At 41.5% G+C, this 16,974-nt stretch overlaps 1 protein-coding gene across 3 annotated transcripts in view; it reads left to right on the top strand.

Moving 5' to 3' along the window:
* Positions 1–3,481: 3,481 nt before the first annotated feature.
* The window catches only part of MTR (5-methyltetrahydrofolate-homocysteine methyltransferase), a 111,308-nt gene continuing 97,815 nt past the window's right edge, over positions 3,482–16,974 (top strand). For 2 of the 3 annotated variants that reach the window (XM_050770680.1, XM_050770697.1), the window contains exons 1-4: positions 3,482–3,829; positions 11,344–11,558; positions 14,039–14,128; positions 15,995–16,064. In XM_050770680.1, coding sequence (XP_050626637.1) covers positions 3,796–3,829; positions 11,344–11,558; positions 14,039–14,128; positions 15,995–16,064 — 409 coding nt within the window. In that variant the 5' untranslated portion in view covers positions 3,482–3,795. The remainder of the gene's footprint in view (positions 3,830–11,343; positions 11,559–14,038; positions 14,129–15,994; positions 16,065–16,974) is intronic. The other variant, XM_050770689.1, reaches the window with a different exon arrangement.

A 16,974-nucleotide genomic window follows, 5' to 3' on the forward strand; every position in this document is an offset into this window, starting at 1 on the left:
TCCACAGGGAAAGAAGTCCCACATCACTAAGACGTTGTTTGGACCCTAACCTCTAAACAATGGGTTTGTGTTGGATGAGTTTAATGAGGATGAGCTTAAAGAGGGGGAAAAAAGCAGGCTAGCAGATTATCACCAACTTAAAATAGCAGGTTCTCTCCTACAGAGATAGAGACCCTTGTTAGTCCCACCCCATCCACAGATATCATTGTATTAGTTTCCAAGGATTGCTTTAGAGTTTCTGAGGAAGTACAACAACTGAGTGGCTTAAAACAACAGAAATTTATTACATGACAGTTCTGGAAGCAAGAAGTCCCAAATCAAGGTGCAGGCAGAGTAGTGCTTTCTCTGAAACCTACAGGGGAGAATCGTTTCTTGTCTCTTCTAGCTTTGGGTGTCTGCTGGCAATCCTTGGACTTCCCCAGTTTGCAGGTGCTTCCCTCCAGTCTCCACCTTTGTTGGCAAGTGGCTCTTTTCTCCTCGTGTGTCTCCTCTTCTCGTAAGGACACGAGCTATGCTGGATGATAATCTCATAACTAAACTAACCGGCAACAAACCTATTTCCAAATAGGGTCATTAAGGTCATTTTTTTTTTTTTTTTTTTTTTGAGTCTGAGTCTCTCTCTGTCACCCACGCTGGAGTGTAGTGGCTCACTCTCCACCCACTGCAACCTCTACCTCGCCAGGTTCAAGCGATTCTCCCACCTCCGCCTCCAGCAGCTGGGATTACAGGCATGTGCCCCACGCTTGGCTAATTTTTGTGTTTTTCTTTTTTTTTTTTTTTGAGATGGAGTTTCACTTTTGTTGCCCAGGGTAGAGTGCAATGGCACAATCTGGGCTCACTGCAACATCCACCTCCCGGGTTCAAGTGATTCTCCTGCCTTGGCCTCTCGAGTAGCTGGGATTACAGGCATGAGCCACCACACCCAGCTAATTTTGTATTTTTAGTAGAGACGGGTTTCTCCACGTTGATCAGGCTGGTCTCGAACACCCGACCTCAGGTGATCTGCCCACCTCAGCCTCCCAAAGTGCTGGGATTACAGGTGTGCGCCACCATGCTCGGCTAATTTTTGTACGTTTAGCAGAGACAGGGTTTCACCATGTTGCCCAGGCTAGTCTCGAACTCCTGGCCTCAAACAATCCACCAGTCTCGGCCTCCCAAAGTGCTGGGATTGCAGGTGTGAGCCACTGCACCTAGCCTGCATAGGGTCATATTCTGAAGCACTGAAAGTTAGGGCTTCAACATATCTTTGAGGGGGACATATTGCAACCCATACAGTATTCTTGGAACTTTAAACTGCGTGAGTTTTTGTACTAGAAATTCACTGCCCCTTCAGGCACTATGCATTCCTCTAGTCTTGTTACTCTTATGACTTTAAGAAATACAGAATTTGGTCAGTTTTAGCTGAGAAAGTAAACTTTGATGACTTGCATCAAACAGGGACTGGCACACGACTCCTGGAATTTCCAGTAAGAGAATGTGAGTAGGGGGACAGTTGCCAACTAGGTGGCTGAAAGATCACATGTCGACAAACTTTGAGGGATACATAATTAAAAAACTAGCTTGAACCCGGGAGGTGGAGGTTGCAGTGAGCCGAGCCGAGATTGCGCCACTGCATTCCAGACTGGGCAACAGAATGAGACTCCGTCTCAAACAAACAAACAACTAGCCCTTATAATTGTTTTTTTTTTTTTTAAACACGTGCATCTTTACACAGTTAAATTTTACTACTTTTTTTTTCTGCAGATAAAAACTCAGGAGTTGAGAAATGATAAATATAATAATCAATATGAGAAAACCATCATGATTTATCAAGCCTGGATAAATAATAAGTTCAGCATAGAAGACCTTGCCTTTTCTTTCTTTCTTTCTTTCTTTCTTTCTTTCTTTTTCTTTCTTTCTTTCTTTCTTTCTTTCTTTCTTTCTTTTTCTTTCTTTCTTTCTTTCTTTCTTTCTTTCTTTCTTTCTTTCTTTCTTTCTTTCTTTCTTTCTTTCTTTCTTTCTTTCTTTCTTTCTTTTTTCTTTCTTTCTTTCTTTCTTTGTCTCTCTCTCTCTCTCTCTTTCTTTCTTTCTTCCCTCCCTCCCTTCTGTCTCTCTCTCTCTCTGTTTCTTTCTCTTATTTATTTCAGTAGGTTTTCCGGGAGCAGGTGGTGTTTGGTTACATGAATAAGTTCTTTAGTGTGATTTGAGATTTTGGTGCACCATCACCCAGGCAGTGGAAACTGCACCTAATGTGTAGTCGTTTATCCCTCACCCACTCTCACCCTAGCCCTTATAATCTTAAGATTTTTGGGTGTTTAGGGACATCTCATTCCTCCCTCTCTTCTTTGTTGCATTCTCTCTTTCCTACTCCATTCCCCCCACCTTCCAAGTAGGACCACCTTTGGTAAGAATGTGAACACGTTAACATAATTTTTCAAACCTTCAAAATTGAGGTATAATTACATACAGTAAAATGAGAATGGCATGCAAATTTGTGCCTTTTTTAAAGCTTAGTAAACGTCATAATTTGGTTATAATTTTAATTTTTCTGGATGCATTTGCTTTGCCTCACATCTACCATGCTCAGCCGTACACAGCTGCCCTTTATTTTAGAATTCTCTGAAGTGCTGTGTTGTACACAGGGAGCTTCTCCTGACTAGAACAACCTTACCTGGCACCACTCTTCCCTCAGGACCCAGATTCTTCTTTGAAACCTTTCCCAAGCCCCTTTGAATACTGCAGCTCTTTCAAAATGTATGTGGTTCTTTTTTCCCTGTTCAATTATTAATCGAACTAGGTAGAGTTCCTCCTCCAAGAAGGAGGTGGGGGTGCGATGTAGCTTGTCTGATTTTGCATTCCAAGTGTGTACCCCAATGCCTGACACATAGTAGGTGCTCAATATACTTTTACTGTCAATAAGTGACAATATGGTAAATTCAGAGTTTTCATAGCGCGGTCACACGATCTCATTTAATGCCTATTACAACGCTAAAAATTTCTAATTACTACCATCCTATCATTCTTGTTTAGAGTGTGGAGACTGAGAGGTTAACGGTCTTGCCCAGCGCCAGTCAACAGCAAAACGGAACTAAAATTTCAGGCTGGACACCACACAGCGTGTCGAAGTCAGCACGAACTTGGCGCTGTGACTTTTCCTTAGAGGGGCCACTTCGGCTTACACTTCCGGATCCTGGGCACTGAGACGCTAAAAACCCCGGCGGGCAACTGGGGAGCGTGACTACATCTCCCAGAGAGCCCCGGGGCTAACCTGCAGGTGAGTGGTTTACATTGATAGCCAATGTGGCTGCGAGGAGCTCGTGCAGCCCAATCACAGGCCGGAAGGGGCGGGACCTCCCACGCCAAGGCCAGATTGAGCGCAGAACTAACGGCGCTCTGAAGAGTCTTAAACGTCTACGGGGCTTAGAGCCGGATGCCACGTTGTCCTCCTCTCCGGGTTTTCTCTTGGGTCCTTTTCTGTGCCCTCCCGCGACTCCGCCTCCGGCCGCGCGTGTCTGGCAGCTAGGCAGACACCAGGGACTGGCCGGGAACCCGGGAAGAAAGCACGTGCTCCAGCAGTTGCCGCGCCGCGCGTCTGCCCGTCAGCCCCGCGCCCAGCCCCGAGAGAGGCCCTAGGGCGCAGCGGGCTTTCGGGGTCCTCAGTTCCCCCGCGACGCGAGCCAACGGGAGGCGTCAAAAGACCCGGGCCTTCTGTGGCAGGTTCGCCTGGCGCTGGCTGGCGTGGCCCTTGGCCGTCGTCACCTGTGGAGAGCGCGTCTTCCCCGCCGCGCCCTCTGCGCGAGGAGGAGACTCGACAGCATGTCACCCGCGCTCCAAGACCTGTCGCAACCCGGTAATGCTGCGACCCCGTCCGCGTGGTTCGGTTGTGTTTCTTAACTCGTGCTGTGGCCTCCTAATCCCTGGGGCGATTCCCTTCTGCGGCGGGAGACGCCCGGCGGGGTTTCCCCGCGTGCGGGCGGCACCTTGAGAACTCGGCGCGGTAGCCCGGAGGGCCCCGTGATTTGCTTCACTCTTTCTCCGACCTTCACCTCTTCCTCCTCAGGCAAACCATCAAAACCTGCAAAAAGCTTCCTCCCCTTGCCCCCGGAACACATTCTTAACGTCACAGTAACTAAACTTTCCAGTTCGACGCAGCATAAACCAGCTGGGCCCCCTGAAGTTTCGCGTGGTGTGACGTAAATATTGTTGCTCACCTATTGCCAAAGAAAGTTCAGTCGCGGAGAGACAGACGAGGAAACTCAGAACTCTTTAAAATTACTACTTGGAACTTTTTGTTTTCTGCGTCTACGCATACTGCTGCAAAACCGCAATATGCATAGACTCACTGTTAAAATAGATGAACAGATCCCACCCTCCAGATACCGAGATGGGACGTAGTAATTTCAAGCGATTCTGATATTGGTGGCCCTGGCATCAACAATGAGAAAAAGCTAGTTTAGCACAAGAACTGAGCGTAATGTTAGCTTTGTAATGAGCTCTGGATCTCTAAGGTCATGCCTGATTATAATTTGTGGGCAGATACGCTCATAAAAACGTACTAGATGTAGCACCGAGAATTAGTGATAAGTACAGAACAGTAAATATCCTATGACATAGTGGGGGATGTTTAGCTTCAGGGAGAGGGGGAATACTAAATTCGTAACGTGCAAGGAAATTTATCAGAGGTTAACTGGTAACTCTTGATTCTTGGGTTCTGACAACGGGACTGATAGGATTGTCCTTGAGACTAGTAGGACTGTGGCTGAGAAAGACATCACTGCTGTTATTAAATAAGATGTAAACCTCTCATAGAGGTTTACATCTTATTTAATAAATGATCATAGGGAGATCATATGTTTATTTGGATAATATCTTTTACTCATAATTTCTGGCCTCCCCCTTCCCATTTAATTTAAACAAGTAAAGTTATTTCCCTTTCATCTGAATTTAGGTGTCATTATTAGAAGCAAAATGCCACTGAAGACTTAAAATACTGTGAATAGTGAGTGATTTTTTTTTTTTTAAACAGAAAATGAAAATTGTTGAATGTTTGAATCTAGCCTAATCCCTTCACCCCAAGGCTGGCTTCTAGAGTTGAGCACTGAGTGGAGTTTAACCAAGTCTAGGGCCTCTGAAGTTCTGAATCAGGCCAGTGCGCCTAGAAAAGACCTTAGAGGTAGTCCAGCGTCTGTCTATGTGAGCAACTTCTTTTGGGATTAGAATCAGATTTTAACTTCCTAATATCCCTTAGTAGTTTACTGGTGTACAATCTTAATGAAATTTTAATGGAGAGCTGAGAATTCCTGATTCTCAAGGTTGGGCCTTAAAACGAAATGCGACTTCAGACCATGTTTGTGTGCCCTGGGGAAGGAGGATGGTGGGCTAGCAAATACATCTTGGGAGAAAATTTTAACTACAGCTTCTAAAGGTTTCTTGGTTTCATCCTTGCTTAGTACTATGAGTGTTATTTGGAACTCAGTTGATGAATGATTAATGAAGGAATGAATAAATGATCCAGTTAATTGCTATCAGCCTAATTCTTCTCTAGGTTATTAAAATCGAAGGAAATAATATATATTAAAAATGGAATACTGCACAAGCGAAGAGATGCCCACAGAGAGGCTGGGCGTGGTGGCTCGCATCTGTAATCCCAGCACTTTGGGAGGCTGAGGCAGTCGGGTCACCTAAGGTCAGGAATTCGAGACCAGCCTGGCCAACATGGTGAGACCTCATCTGTACTAAAAATACAAAAATTAGCTGAGTTTATGGTGAGCACCTGTAACCCCAGCTGCTCAGGTGGCTGAGGCAGGAGAATTGCTTGAACCCTGGAGGCGGAGGTTGCAGCGAGCCGAGACTCCAGCCTGGGTGACAAAGTGAGACTCCAGCCTGGGTGACAAAGTGAGACTTAGTCTCCAAAACAAACAAACAAACAAACAAACCCAAAAAACAGTGTAGCAAGTGTGTGCAAACTAGAAATTAGAGATCCGAAAATGAAAGAGAAAAGTATCTTGCAAGTGACTTGTAGGTCATTAGTAAGACTTTTTAATAAAGCAAAGAGGGGACACTGGTGAGAAAGCATTGGGATTATTTGATGATAATGCAGAAAATGAAAATGTGCTTTTGCTCTATGTGTTCCCCATTTAGCACAGTGGAAAGAGGAGTCCTAAGTAAGTCAGACCTACTTGGGGTCATTTTACCTTCAGGGGAGATGAGTTCTTGACACTGCAATTTGTAACTTACATGCACATATTAGATATTTATTTGTTTAGGCCTTCATCTTGTCATTCTTTAGGCTAGTTCTTAAAGGTGGTGCTAGCTGACTTACCCCGCCTCCAAATCTGACTAGGGCTTTAACCACTTATTCCCATGTTTATTTTTTGGAACACTTGCTGTGAATCAAAATATTGTTAGCTAGAAAATAAGATGTTAATGGCAGGGGAAAAAACCCCACAAAGTATATTCCCTTAATCCACTCAAAACTGGAGAAAATACTGTGTGATCTCTTAGGCTTACAAGCCAAGAATGTTCCTTGGGACTCTCCTCTGCACTGCAGTTATTTACATATACTTATATATGTTAAACATAAAAATATTTCTGAAATAGTGTTATAACTAGTCAGCTAAATGAAGGAACTAACTGCAAAACTATATTCTTATATTTACTGTGAAAGACAATCAGAAAGAACCAGCTTTATTTAGAACTTGACTAGTCAGTAAATATACAGAACTTTCTAGACCTAATGAACTGAATACAGATAAATACAATATTGTTGTTGTTGTTTTTCATAGAAGAGTGACATTTCAGTAGATCCCCACTCTGCCAAGGGAAAGAATTGTCAAGGTGGCTTATTCTTTTGAGCAAGTTCTGATAGTAATTAGAAACCGGTGAATTAGAATGGTAATTAAAGCCAGTGAAAAATGACCTCCTACTGGAAAAGCTGGAGGAATACAGAAGGCTAAGATAGTGGACACTTCATACCAACAGATCTTCTGAAGGAAGACTTCTTAGTTTCTCTAAATGGGAAATCTTACATTATCCTCTAAAGGAAAAATAAGCAAGTAGATAATGAGGAAGCAATGGTTTTTCTTTTTTTCTTTTTCTTGAGACAGTCTCACTCTGTTGCCCAAGCTGAGTGCAGTGGCATGATCACGGTTCACTGCAGCCTGGACTTCCCAGGCTCAAGCAGTTCTCTTGCCTCAGCCTTCCTAGGAGCTGGGACTACAGGTGCACACCACCATGCTTGGCTAATTTTTGTTTTTTTGTAGAGACGAGGTCACTGTGTTGCCCAGGCTGTTTTCAAACTCCTGGACTCAGTGATCTACCTACTTCGGTCTGGCAAAGTGTTGGGATTACAGGCATGAACTGCCACACCCAGCCTGAGTAATGGATTTTTAAGGGCCTCAGTTGCATAGGAGTTTTTTATTCAGTCCGCAAAATTCCTGCTCATATGTGTTTTGTTATATATTCCTTTTTGTCTGTATTTTCCATTCACAATTCTCTTGTTTCCATAGACTGCCTTTTTCACATATATTCGTATATTTATACATTTTGTTGTAAACTCTGTAGGTATTTTTAAATTCACATTGTACATTACATTCTGGAATGTACAAGGAACTAACACAAATCAATGAGAAAACAAATTAGCTTTAGACATTGAAGAATCTTCCCCCAACCTATCGTCTATTATTTTTGTCTATGGTGACTTTCATTTAACAGAAATCCTTGGTTTTTATGTAATCAAATTCATCGTTTTTTTTTAAAAATTAAGAGGTTGGTCTTTTTGCATCTTAAGAAGTTCCTCTTCATTTGAAGTCATAAAGTTCTTCCACATAAATTATACAGTAAGTTTGTCAGGTTTCTAAAAAACCAAAGCAGATGTTTTTAAAAACTTTTGATCTCTTGCCTATATGGTGGCTCAACAAACAAGATACCAGAAATTGCATGTGTGGGGCTGGGTTGTTTTATGGTAAATAGTGAACTGTCTTAAAGTCCAAAAACAAAGCTTATTATTTCTGGATTGAAAAGGGTATACACTAAGGGCCCCATGGAAAAGTACTAAGACTTTATGAAAATGAGAGGAGGGGTGGAGGCTCTCTGAGTGGTTAGATTTGCTAAACATGTGTGCACTCGCTCAGTGGAGAAGATGGGAAGAAGGGCGTGTAAATAATAGGATATTGATTGATATTGATTAATCATTTTGCTGATGTCAAAGAATATACTTCACTGTCTGTGGAAAAGATTGCCTTTTTTTCCCTAGAAAGTTTGAATACCTTTTAAATATGAAATGTCACGTGTATGACCTATTTCGCCACTGCCACACCCCATGCTCACACCAGCCTTATAATTCAGTCACCCACTTAAGTTCACGTGATGTCATTTCAGGGAGAATTGCAGCTACATCCTTTTGAGAAGAAAGCGATTCATTTGGGCATGTAGGTTACAGTCTTTAGTTCTTTGTCTTCTCATTCCTCATGTGAAATTATCTACATTTAACAGCTTTCACTGGGTATTTTCTTCTTTCACCTGACTGAAGAAGACATTACCAAACCTGCAAGTATGCCATTCCCGCCCCAACGTGAACAACTGAGAGCTTCAGGCTTTACATGATTTTTCACAGCCCACTGAACTTTGTAATATATAGAACACAATCGTTAGAGCTTCAGTCCCAGCTCTGCAATAATACCAACATAATAAGAGTAGCTAATATTTATCAGATGTTTACTATACATCAAACACCAATGTCTCATTTCATGACTTGTGTGACTTAAGAGGTCCAGTTCTTAACATATGGTCTCATTTTGGTATCACAATTCCAATGATGAGGGCAGGGCCGATGTTCTCTCATCTTGCTGAAGCACGGAGAGGACTTGTCTAAAATCCCATAGCTACTAAGGGGAACTGGGGCTAAAACCCAGATTTCTTGGATTTTCACACCCTGCCACTATTAGCTTAAGCCTATCAAATTCTGAGTGCTTATTGGCTGGTAGGGTAGTCACATCATGGAGTGCCTAAATTAACGCTGCATGTGAATTTACCGTGTCTACTATAGGTTGAAATGATGCCCACTGCCTGATGCCTACCAGTCTTTCTGTTATACATGCTTCATTAAGCCCTACCTTTTCTCCGCATTTCCCGAGAAGTGGTTTTCTTTGGTTCTTGAAGTACTTTTGGTCAGATCATTAGAACTTAACTTCGTTCCTTTATCAGGAAGTGTTTTCTCTCACCTGCGAGTTCAATAAACACAATTAGCCAGTGAGGTGGCTTTGGAAAGGAATAGTACATCCTGAAAGAAACATAGTGCTTTGGAAAAGAAATGAGATATTGGATATTGCAAATTTTTCTTTCAGGTTACTAGAGCCATCTTCCTGAAGCCCATTTGGAGAAAGTCACTCAAAAAAGTTCTGTGACCACCATTTAGCCCCAGTTCCTGTGTTGTATACTTGAGACCCTGGACAGTAAGACAAGGCAGGGTTGTAAGTTTGCACCCAATACCAGCTTACAAATATTCTTAAGTTACTGGTTTGGGTTTTAAATTATCTTTGCCTGTTGTTTCTCATCTACCCTCACTTTTTTGTCATTTCAATTAAAGAAATATTTGCCAAGTACTGACCTTGGTGTTGCTAGGCATGAGCTCCAAGGAGCTCAAATAGCTTAGAACCAGCTCCGTTTGACTTCAGCTTTTCTTGCCTCTTAGGGAGCACAGAAGGAATGGGTTGGTGTCATTAAGGTTTGTTTTGAGTAACATGTATTCACTCTGATATGCTATAGGGAGTTGTTGAAGGTGTTTGAGCAGAGGAAGCAACTGGTTTAAAAAATTGTTCTATAGGAAGATTTATCTGGTAGTGGTTCATAGGATGGATTGGAACACAGGGCGACTGGGTATGGTGGTGATCTCTTACCTTTGTAGAACACTTGATAGTTTACAAGGCACTTCCATAGATGTATGATCTCATTTGCATGGATGCAAACTTGAGCTCAGAGAGGATTGGTGATAGCTGGCCTGTGTAGTAAGGGCTTGAAGAAAGGGGTTGTCATAGGGTGAGAAGGTGGGACCATTGTGCATGGCATTTTAGAGGCCAAATCTATAAGGCTTGGGATCTAAGTAGATGTTGGTTATTAGGGAGAATAAGGAGTCAGATAATATTGAGATTTTATGGTTAGTTTTCTGGGAAGGGTGTTGCCATTTACAGAAATCAGGAGATGAGACAGAGAATATATGCAAGTTTGGTTTTGAATATTAGATTGAGGGGCAGGTGGGTAGTTGAGGTAGCGATATCCAGTGGATAGTTTACAAGCTGGGTCTAAGATTGGGGCCAGGTGTTTTTGGTATTTAGAAGGTCATTGGCGTCTTTAGAAAGTAATTTCAGGAGAGTGGTGGAAGAGGAAGCCACCTCAGAAAGATAAGAAATCGGTGGTTGCTGAGGTGGAACTGTGGGAGTGGGAAGGGCTAGATGGGGGAGCAGTGGGAGGTGTTGGTGATCATGCGCTCTTCCTTGGGTGCAGAAAGAAGGGAAATAGAGGAGCCAGACTGCAAGAGGATTTTGAGGTGGAGAGGGTGTGAATTTGAGGAGCCTCCAACAGAAGACTTCTTTGTATAGGATTAGGTGAAATCACTTGTGGAGTGAGGAGGGAAAGGATTTGGTGCTAAAAAAAGCAGAAATTGGGACAGCAGATGTTAGAAGTATTGAGGGAGGTCAAGAAAAGGTGAACCAAAGAAGAGGCTGAACATTACAAATTTTCAGTGACTCCAGTCAGCATAGTTTTGTGGCTTTCCAGTAGGTCATAGAAACCAGAAAGCAGGATTAGAAGGAGTAAGCATTGGGCCCTTTTCTGGACTGGGAATTAGAAGTCAAGGAGCATGGGGAGAGTTGAGAAGTTCAAGGGTGTTAGCCAGTTATTATTTCATAATTGGGCAGAGATGAGTAAAACTCTGTTTGCAGGCCATTATTAGTTCTGGCAATAGGTGAGGGAGAAGGTCAAAGCTAATATTTTAAAGAGTAGTTTGGAATTATTGATGGTTTTCAATTTTCTCTACTAAATCATTTTATTTAGGGAGAGCAAAGTCTTGTATCACTGGCCCATTATTGCCTGTTTTCCTCATCTGTAAAGTAGGAGAAGTTATAGCCTACCTTCACCTTGGTTTTGTGCTTCACCAGGGATTTTGTGCTGTGTGCAATGTTGTATTAGGCTTTGTTACGATTTAACGGCCTTTTTGGGCAGCATTTTCCTATATAGAGTTATGAGTGCATCTTTTATGGACTCCATTTACTCCTTATTGCAGATTATTATAAATTTCTCTCAAGCTCCTCCCTCACACATCTTTTTTACTTTTCATTCTTTAAAGTAAAACTTCCATTTTCTTTAAAGCAGGTCTGAAGAAAACCCCGCGCGATGAGATCAATGCCATTCTGCAGAAGAGGATTATGGTGCTGGATGGAGGGATGGGGACCATGATCCAGCGGCAGAAGCTAAACGAAGAACACTTCCGAGGTCAGGAATTTAAAGATCATGCCAGGCCGCTGAAAGGCAACAATGACATTTTAAGTATAACTCAGCCCGATGTCATTTACCAAATCCATAAGGTAAAGTATTCCCGGGTTGCGAAATGTATTCATTCTGTTATTCTGCGAGCTATTTCATGTATCAGGGCAGATTGCTATGCCAAGTGCTCTGGAGAATAAAGAAGAAAGAGGCAGTTTATTCAGAAAGCAAGTTTTGGACATCAAATAAAAGTTATGTACTGTGTTGGGCACTCAGGATAAGGGGATGAGATAGGTAGGTTGTCTGCCCTTGAGGCATGTAAACTCTAGTGAAAAACTATGAGATTCTGGACAAATAAGGGTTTTCACACTAGTGAATGTGAGAAAACTATCTTATTCAAGTCACTGCAACAGCCCTGATGAAGAAATGCTTAAAGGTGGTGTCTTAGCTTCGGCTGCTATATTACCTGTTACCATAGACTGGGTTATACAAGCACACATTTATTTCTCACAGTTCTGGAAGCTGGAAGTCCACAAAGTGCCAGCAGATCCTGCGTCTGGTGAGGGCCCTCTTGTTTATAGATAGCTATCTTTTTGTATCTTTACTTGACGGAGAGCAGAGAGAGGACAAAAAACTCTCATATTTCTTCTTATAAGGGCACTGTTGTGGTCTCAATGTTTGTGTCTCTATGAGATTCGTATGTGAAATCCTAATGCCCAGTGTGATGGTATTAGGAGTTGCCCTTATAAAGAGGCTCAAGGGCACTTATTCACCCCTTCCACCATGTGAAGATACAGTGAGAAGATGCTGTCTATGAACTGGAAAGCTGGCGCTCACCCATTATAAAATTCTAAGATACAACTATCACTCATGTGTTTCATATTTTAGTCTAGTTTTCTATATTTGGATTTTAAAAAATTAAATTGGGATTACATTGCTTCGTACTGTCTTATAATTTGCGTTTATTACTTATATACCATGAGTATTAAATATTCTGAAACATGGTTTTAATAACTTCATAATCTATTCTTTGTATATATCATCATTTATTTAACTAATCTTCTTATTCCTAGGCATTAAGTTTATTTTCAATTTTTCTTGTTCTTTTAAAAAAACTTAAATTAGTTCTTATGAAACAAATCTCGTAGATAATATATTCCCATTTGACTATACTCTAAATTGCTAATTTTTCCCTAGAGATAACCTCTGATGTTAGTTGGTGTGTGTCGTCCCAGATTCTTTTGTTATGCATTTTCATGTATATATATGTGTGCATACGTGAGTGAATATATATGTAGAAAACTCATAGTACTCTGTGTGTGTGTGTGTTTTAATTTAATGGTGTCGTGCTTTACATATCATTCTATTTTTTTTTTTTTATTTAAAGATACTTTGCAGAATCTTTCCATGTCAGTATTTGTAGATATCCATTTTTTTTTTGGCTGTCACATGGCATGTAATAAAGTGGATATATTTTAGTTTATTTAGCTATTTCCCTATTGGTAGATATTTAGGATGTTTGTTATTGTTACTATAAATATGCATATCTTGTTTTTTTTCTCCCAGTGCTTCTGCAAGCATTGTCCATCGACTTAAGAGGGGTTGGGTTTATTCAGTGTTGGAAAATCAAGGGGGTCAAGTGATTCCAGGGTGCTAGTCAGATTGAGGTTGAGATGATCCAAAGAGTGGAGCCAGGAACACGAGTTTTGAAGAGAGAGCACAAAGCAGCATCAAGATCTTCAGGGTTTCAGTAAGGATGTGACGCTGGTTCAGAGGGACTAGGAGATGTAGACTGAAAAAATTGTGGTCAGATGTTGAGATCTCTGAGATGGTATACTTCTCCGTAGGCATCAGGTTCTGCCAAAGCAGGAAGAAGATAAGGGAACAGAACTACCGTTTGTTGAGTGCCCATTATGTGCCAGACACTTGATGTTGTTTTTTTGAGACAGGGTCTCACTCTGTCACCCAGGCTGGAGTACCGTGGTGCCACTGTGGCTCACTCTAGCCCACTGTGCCTCACTTGAACCTCTGGGCCCCAGCAGTCCTCCTGCCTTAGCCTTCCAAGTAGCTGGGACTGTGGGCATGTGCCACCATGCCTGGCTAATTTTTTGTATTGTTTTGGTTAGAGACAGGGTCTTTCTATGTTGCACAGACTGATCTTGAACTGGCCTCAAGCAGTCCTCTCACCTTGGCCTCCCAAAGTGCTATGATTATATAAGCCACTGTGCCTGGCTGATGTGTTACTTTGTATTAGCAGATAGCTACCCTGTGAAGTAGGGTTATAATATTTTTGAATGAGGAGACTGAGACTCAGAGAGTTTAAGGGACTTGATTAAATTCTTATAACCTTAGGATGTTAACATTGTCTGAAGTCAAGTTCTGTGTTTATTTATTCATACCACATGCCTTTCTGTGAAATCCTTACACCTTTTTTGCATCTCTACCTTCTAATGCAGTGCCTTACTCTTAGTAAGTGGTCAAAAGATAGATGGTGATAATAGTGGTAATGAAAGGGCATGTTTATTCCGGCGGGACAAAAAACTCTAAAGCTCATAATTGACATTATAATCTCTTGTTGCAGGAATACTTGCTGGCTGGGGCAGATATCATTGAAACAAATACTTTCAGCAGCACTAGTATTGCCCAAGCTGACTATGGCCTTGAACACTTGGTAAGAATTCCATTGTTCCATGTGTCTAAGATACTTGTAAGCGTTTGCTGCATTGGTAGTTGCTAGTGAGTAAAGCACTAGAAGCTGCAGAGTCAAGCTAATGCCTAGTTATCTGTTGTTTATGATGAGACGGGGAAAATGGTGTGAATCCTTCCTGCTTGTGAACATGGTGGCCCATTCATTTTCCAACTGGCTGCTTTTATGGGCAAGTAATAATCAAGTATAAATGATACTTATTATGCAGTAGCTGTTGATAAAGGCATAATCATTGGCCGTATGCACACAGTATTGTGACGTCTTTTTGAGTATTAGATGGCAGCCTTGGTTTCTTTTTTAAAAATTGTGATTAAATACACATAACATAAAATTTATCATATTTAAGTATACACTTCAGTGGTATTAAGTACATTCACAGTGTTCTGCTATCATCACCACTGTCCATTTCCAGAACTTTCTCATTTTCCGAAACTGAAACTCTGTACCCATTAAACAGTACCTTCCCATTCTACCCCCAACTCCAGCCCCGGCATACTCTATTCTACTTTCTGTCTCTATGAATTTGACTATTCTAGGTACCTTATGTTGAATCATGTAGTATTTGGCCTTTTGTGACTAGTTTATTTCACTTAATGTAATGTCCTCAAGGTTCATCCATGTTGTTGTGTGTGTCAGAATTTCCTTCCTCTTTAAGGTTGAATAATGTATCATTGTGTGTATATACCGCGTTTTGCTTATTCATCTGTTGATAATTTGGGTTGCTTCTACCTTTCAGCTATTGTGAATATGCAGTGTTGCTATGTACATGTGTATACAAACATCTATTCAAGTTCCCACATTCAGTTTTTTTGTATATATACACAGAAGTCGAACTGTTAGATAATACGGTAATTCTATGTTTAATTTTTTGAGGAACTGCCATACTGCTTTCAGAGTGGCTGTACCTTTTTTTTTGAGCCTGGGTCAGATAGTATAGTACATGTTTCGGCTTTGTTAGCAAAGTCTTTTGCAACTACTCAACTCCATCATGTAGTGTGGAAGCAGCTATAGACATTATGTAAATAAATGGACTTACTTTATCCCAGTAAAACTATTTACAAAAACAGGCAGTGGACCCAGTTTGCCCTATGAGCTGCAGTTTGCCAACACCTATTTAGGATATTCTGGTTATTAAATTCCTGGATGTGGTTATTCAAGACACATAGGATCTTAGGAATTCAAAGGAACTTGAAAATCACGAGTCTAGGTTCTCCCAACTTGGTCTGTGGAAGAGCTTCTGGAGGGCCGTGAACCTTCTTAAATCATAGGGAACACTGTGTGTGTGTGTGTGCATGTTTGCTTTTTATTTCCTGGTGAGAGGGTTCATAGCCCTTTATCAAATTCTCAGGTGGTTAATAATATGCAAAAAATTCAGAATTACTGATTCCAACTATCGTACACGAATCAGGCCCGGAAAAGTTGCAGTGGGAACTGCCTGGTCAGGCAGTGACAGACTAGTCCTTGCACCTGTGTGTTTTGCCTCTTAAGCCTGTGCTGTTTCCATTGCCTTATTTTTTTCTTAATTCTCAGAATATTTAACTACATAGGTTATTCTCTGACATGCTAGATGTCTAGGGATTGCCCTTTTACCAGCTAGCTCATGGTTTGGGAGGAGAACCTAAAAGCAGTTCTCAAGGATTCTTATCTTTGCTTGCTGCCTTTCAAGTCTGGAGCTGATATGCCTGCTTGGCTAAGATTTCACTCAGACCTCAGATTAATTCACTCTACGTTTCGTTACTGAAGAACACTGGGTATTGGATGGTCATGAATCCATTATTTATTGTGTGGAGGAAAAGAAGGACAAGCTAATGTTTGTGGTTGATACATTAGGCCTACCGGATGAACAAGTGCTCTGCAGGAGTGGCCAGAAAAGCTGCCGAGGAGATAACTCTCCAGACAGGTAAGGAATGTTCTTCTCTTTTTTTGCACACGTGGTTCCTTTGATATAGTCAGCTATAACTTGGCTGTCCTTATTGCAGTTTTTCCTTATGTGGCCTTTGGCTTATGAGCAACACTGCAGACACTGTATTTTACATATTTGTAGATTACTTCTCTGCAGTTTCATGATCAAGCACTCAACATCTTTGAATTGATGCCAACCCTGTGGTCCTCGGGTTGCTCTTTCAGCCTGGTTTAGCCTGGCTTGGTAGCGAGGCCCCTGACTTCCTTGTGTATTTAGAGATGAAATAATTTATGTCTCTTTGGAAGCACATCATCAAGTCATTAAAAGTAACAGCTGGCTGTTTTGATGATCTTGGCTATTATTAGGATATTTGATCTCTTGTTTTTAAAGCAACCCTCGTCCCTGTGATTAGCTGATATAGGTAGAGATACTGCCTTTCAAGCATTTTCCCTTTATACTGTTGATGTCCTTGAAGGCTCTGTGAAGCACACAAAAAAGTGTGGCATTAGATTCAGTCTTGCTGGGACTTGAAAAGTGGCTCCTGAAATAACTAGCCTCCTGGCTGGATGCCATCAGAACACTTGGGCACCAGCTGGTAGGAGGCTTTGAGGGAGGGAAAGGAATATAAGAAATATATGGAGCCCCTTAAGATTTGGAAACGTGAAGTTATTGCCAACGGGAAAGCAAAATTGCTGTGAAGTTATACACAGCATACTAATGAAGACCAAAGCAGTTTACATGAACTCTGTTTCTAAGAGATAATGTTTAAATTCATGGAAATGCATAGACTATTACTCCAGCAGAGTCACAGGTCAGAGGACAGTGAACCAGCTAAAGCAGGGAGAGATAAGGACATTTTTCTTATACCCACGTTATTGATTAGCTTTGGGGATGCGAAAGAATATTT

Source organism: Macaca thibetana, chromosome 1, assembly GCF_024542745.1.
Source record: "Macaca thibetana thibetana isolate TM-01 chromosome 1, ASM2454274v1, whole genome shotgun sequence".
Taxonomy (NCBI): domain Eukaryota; kingdom Metazoa; phylum Chordata; class Mammalia; order Primates; family Cercopithecidae; genus Macaca; species Macaca thibetana.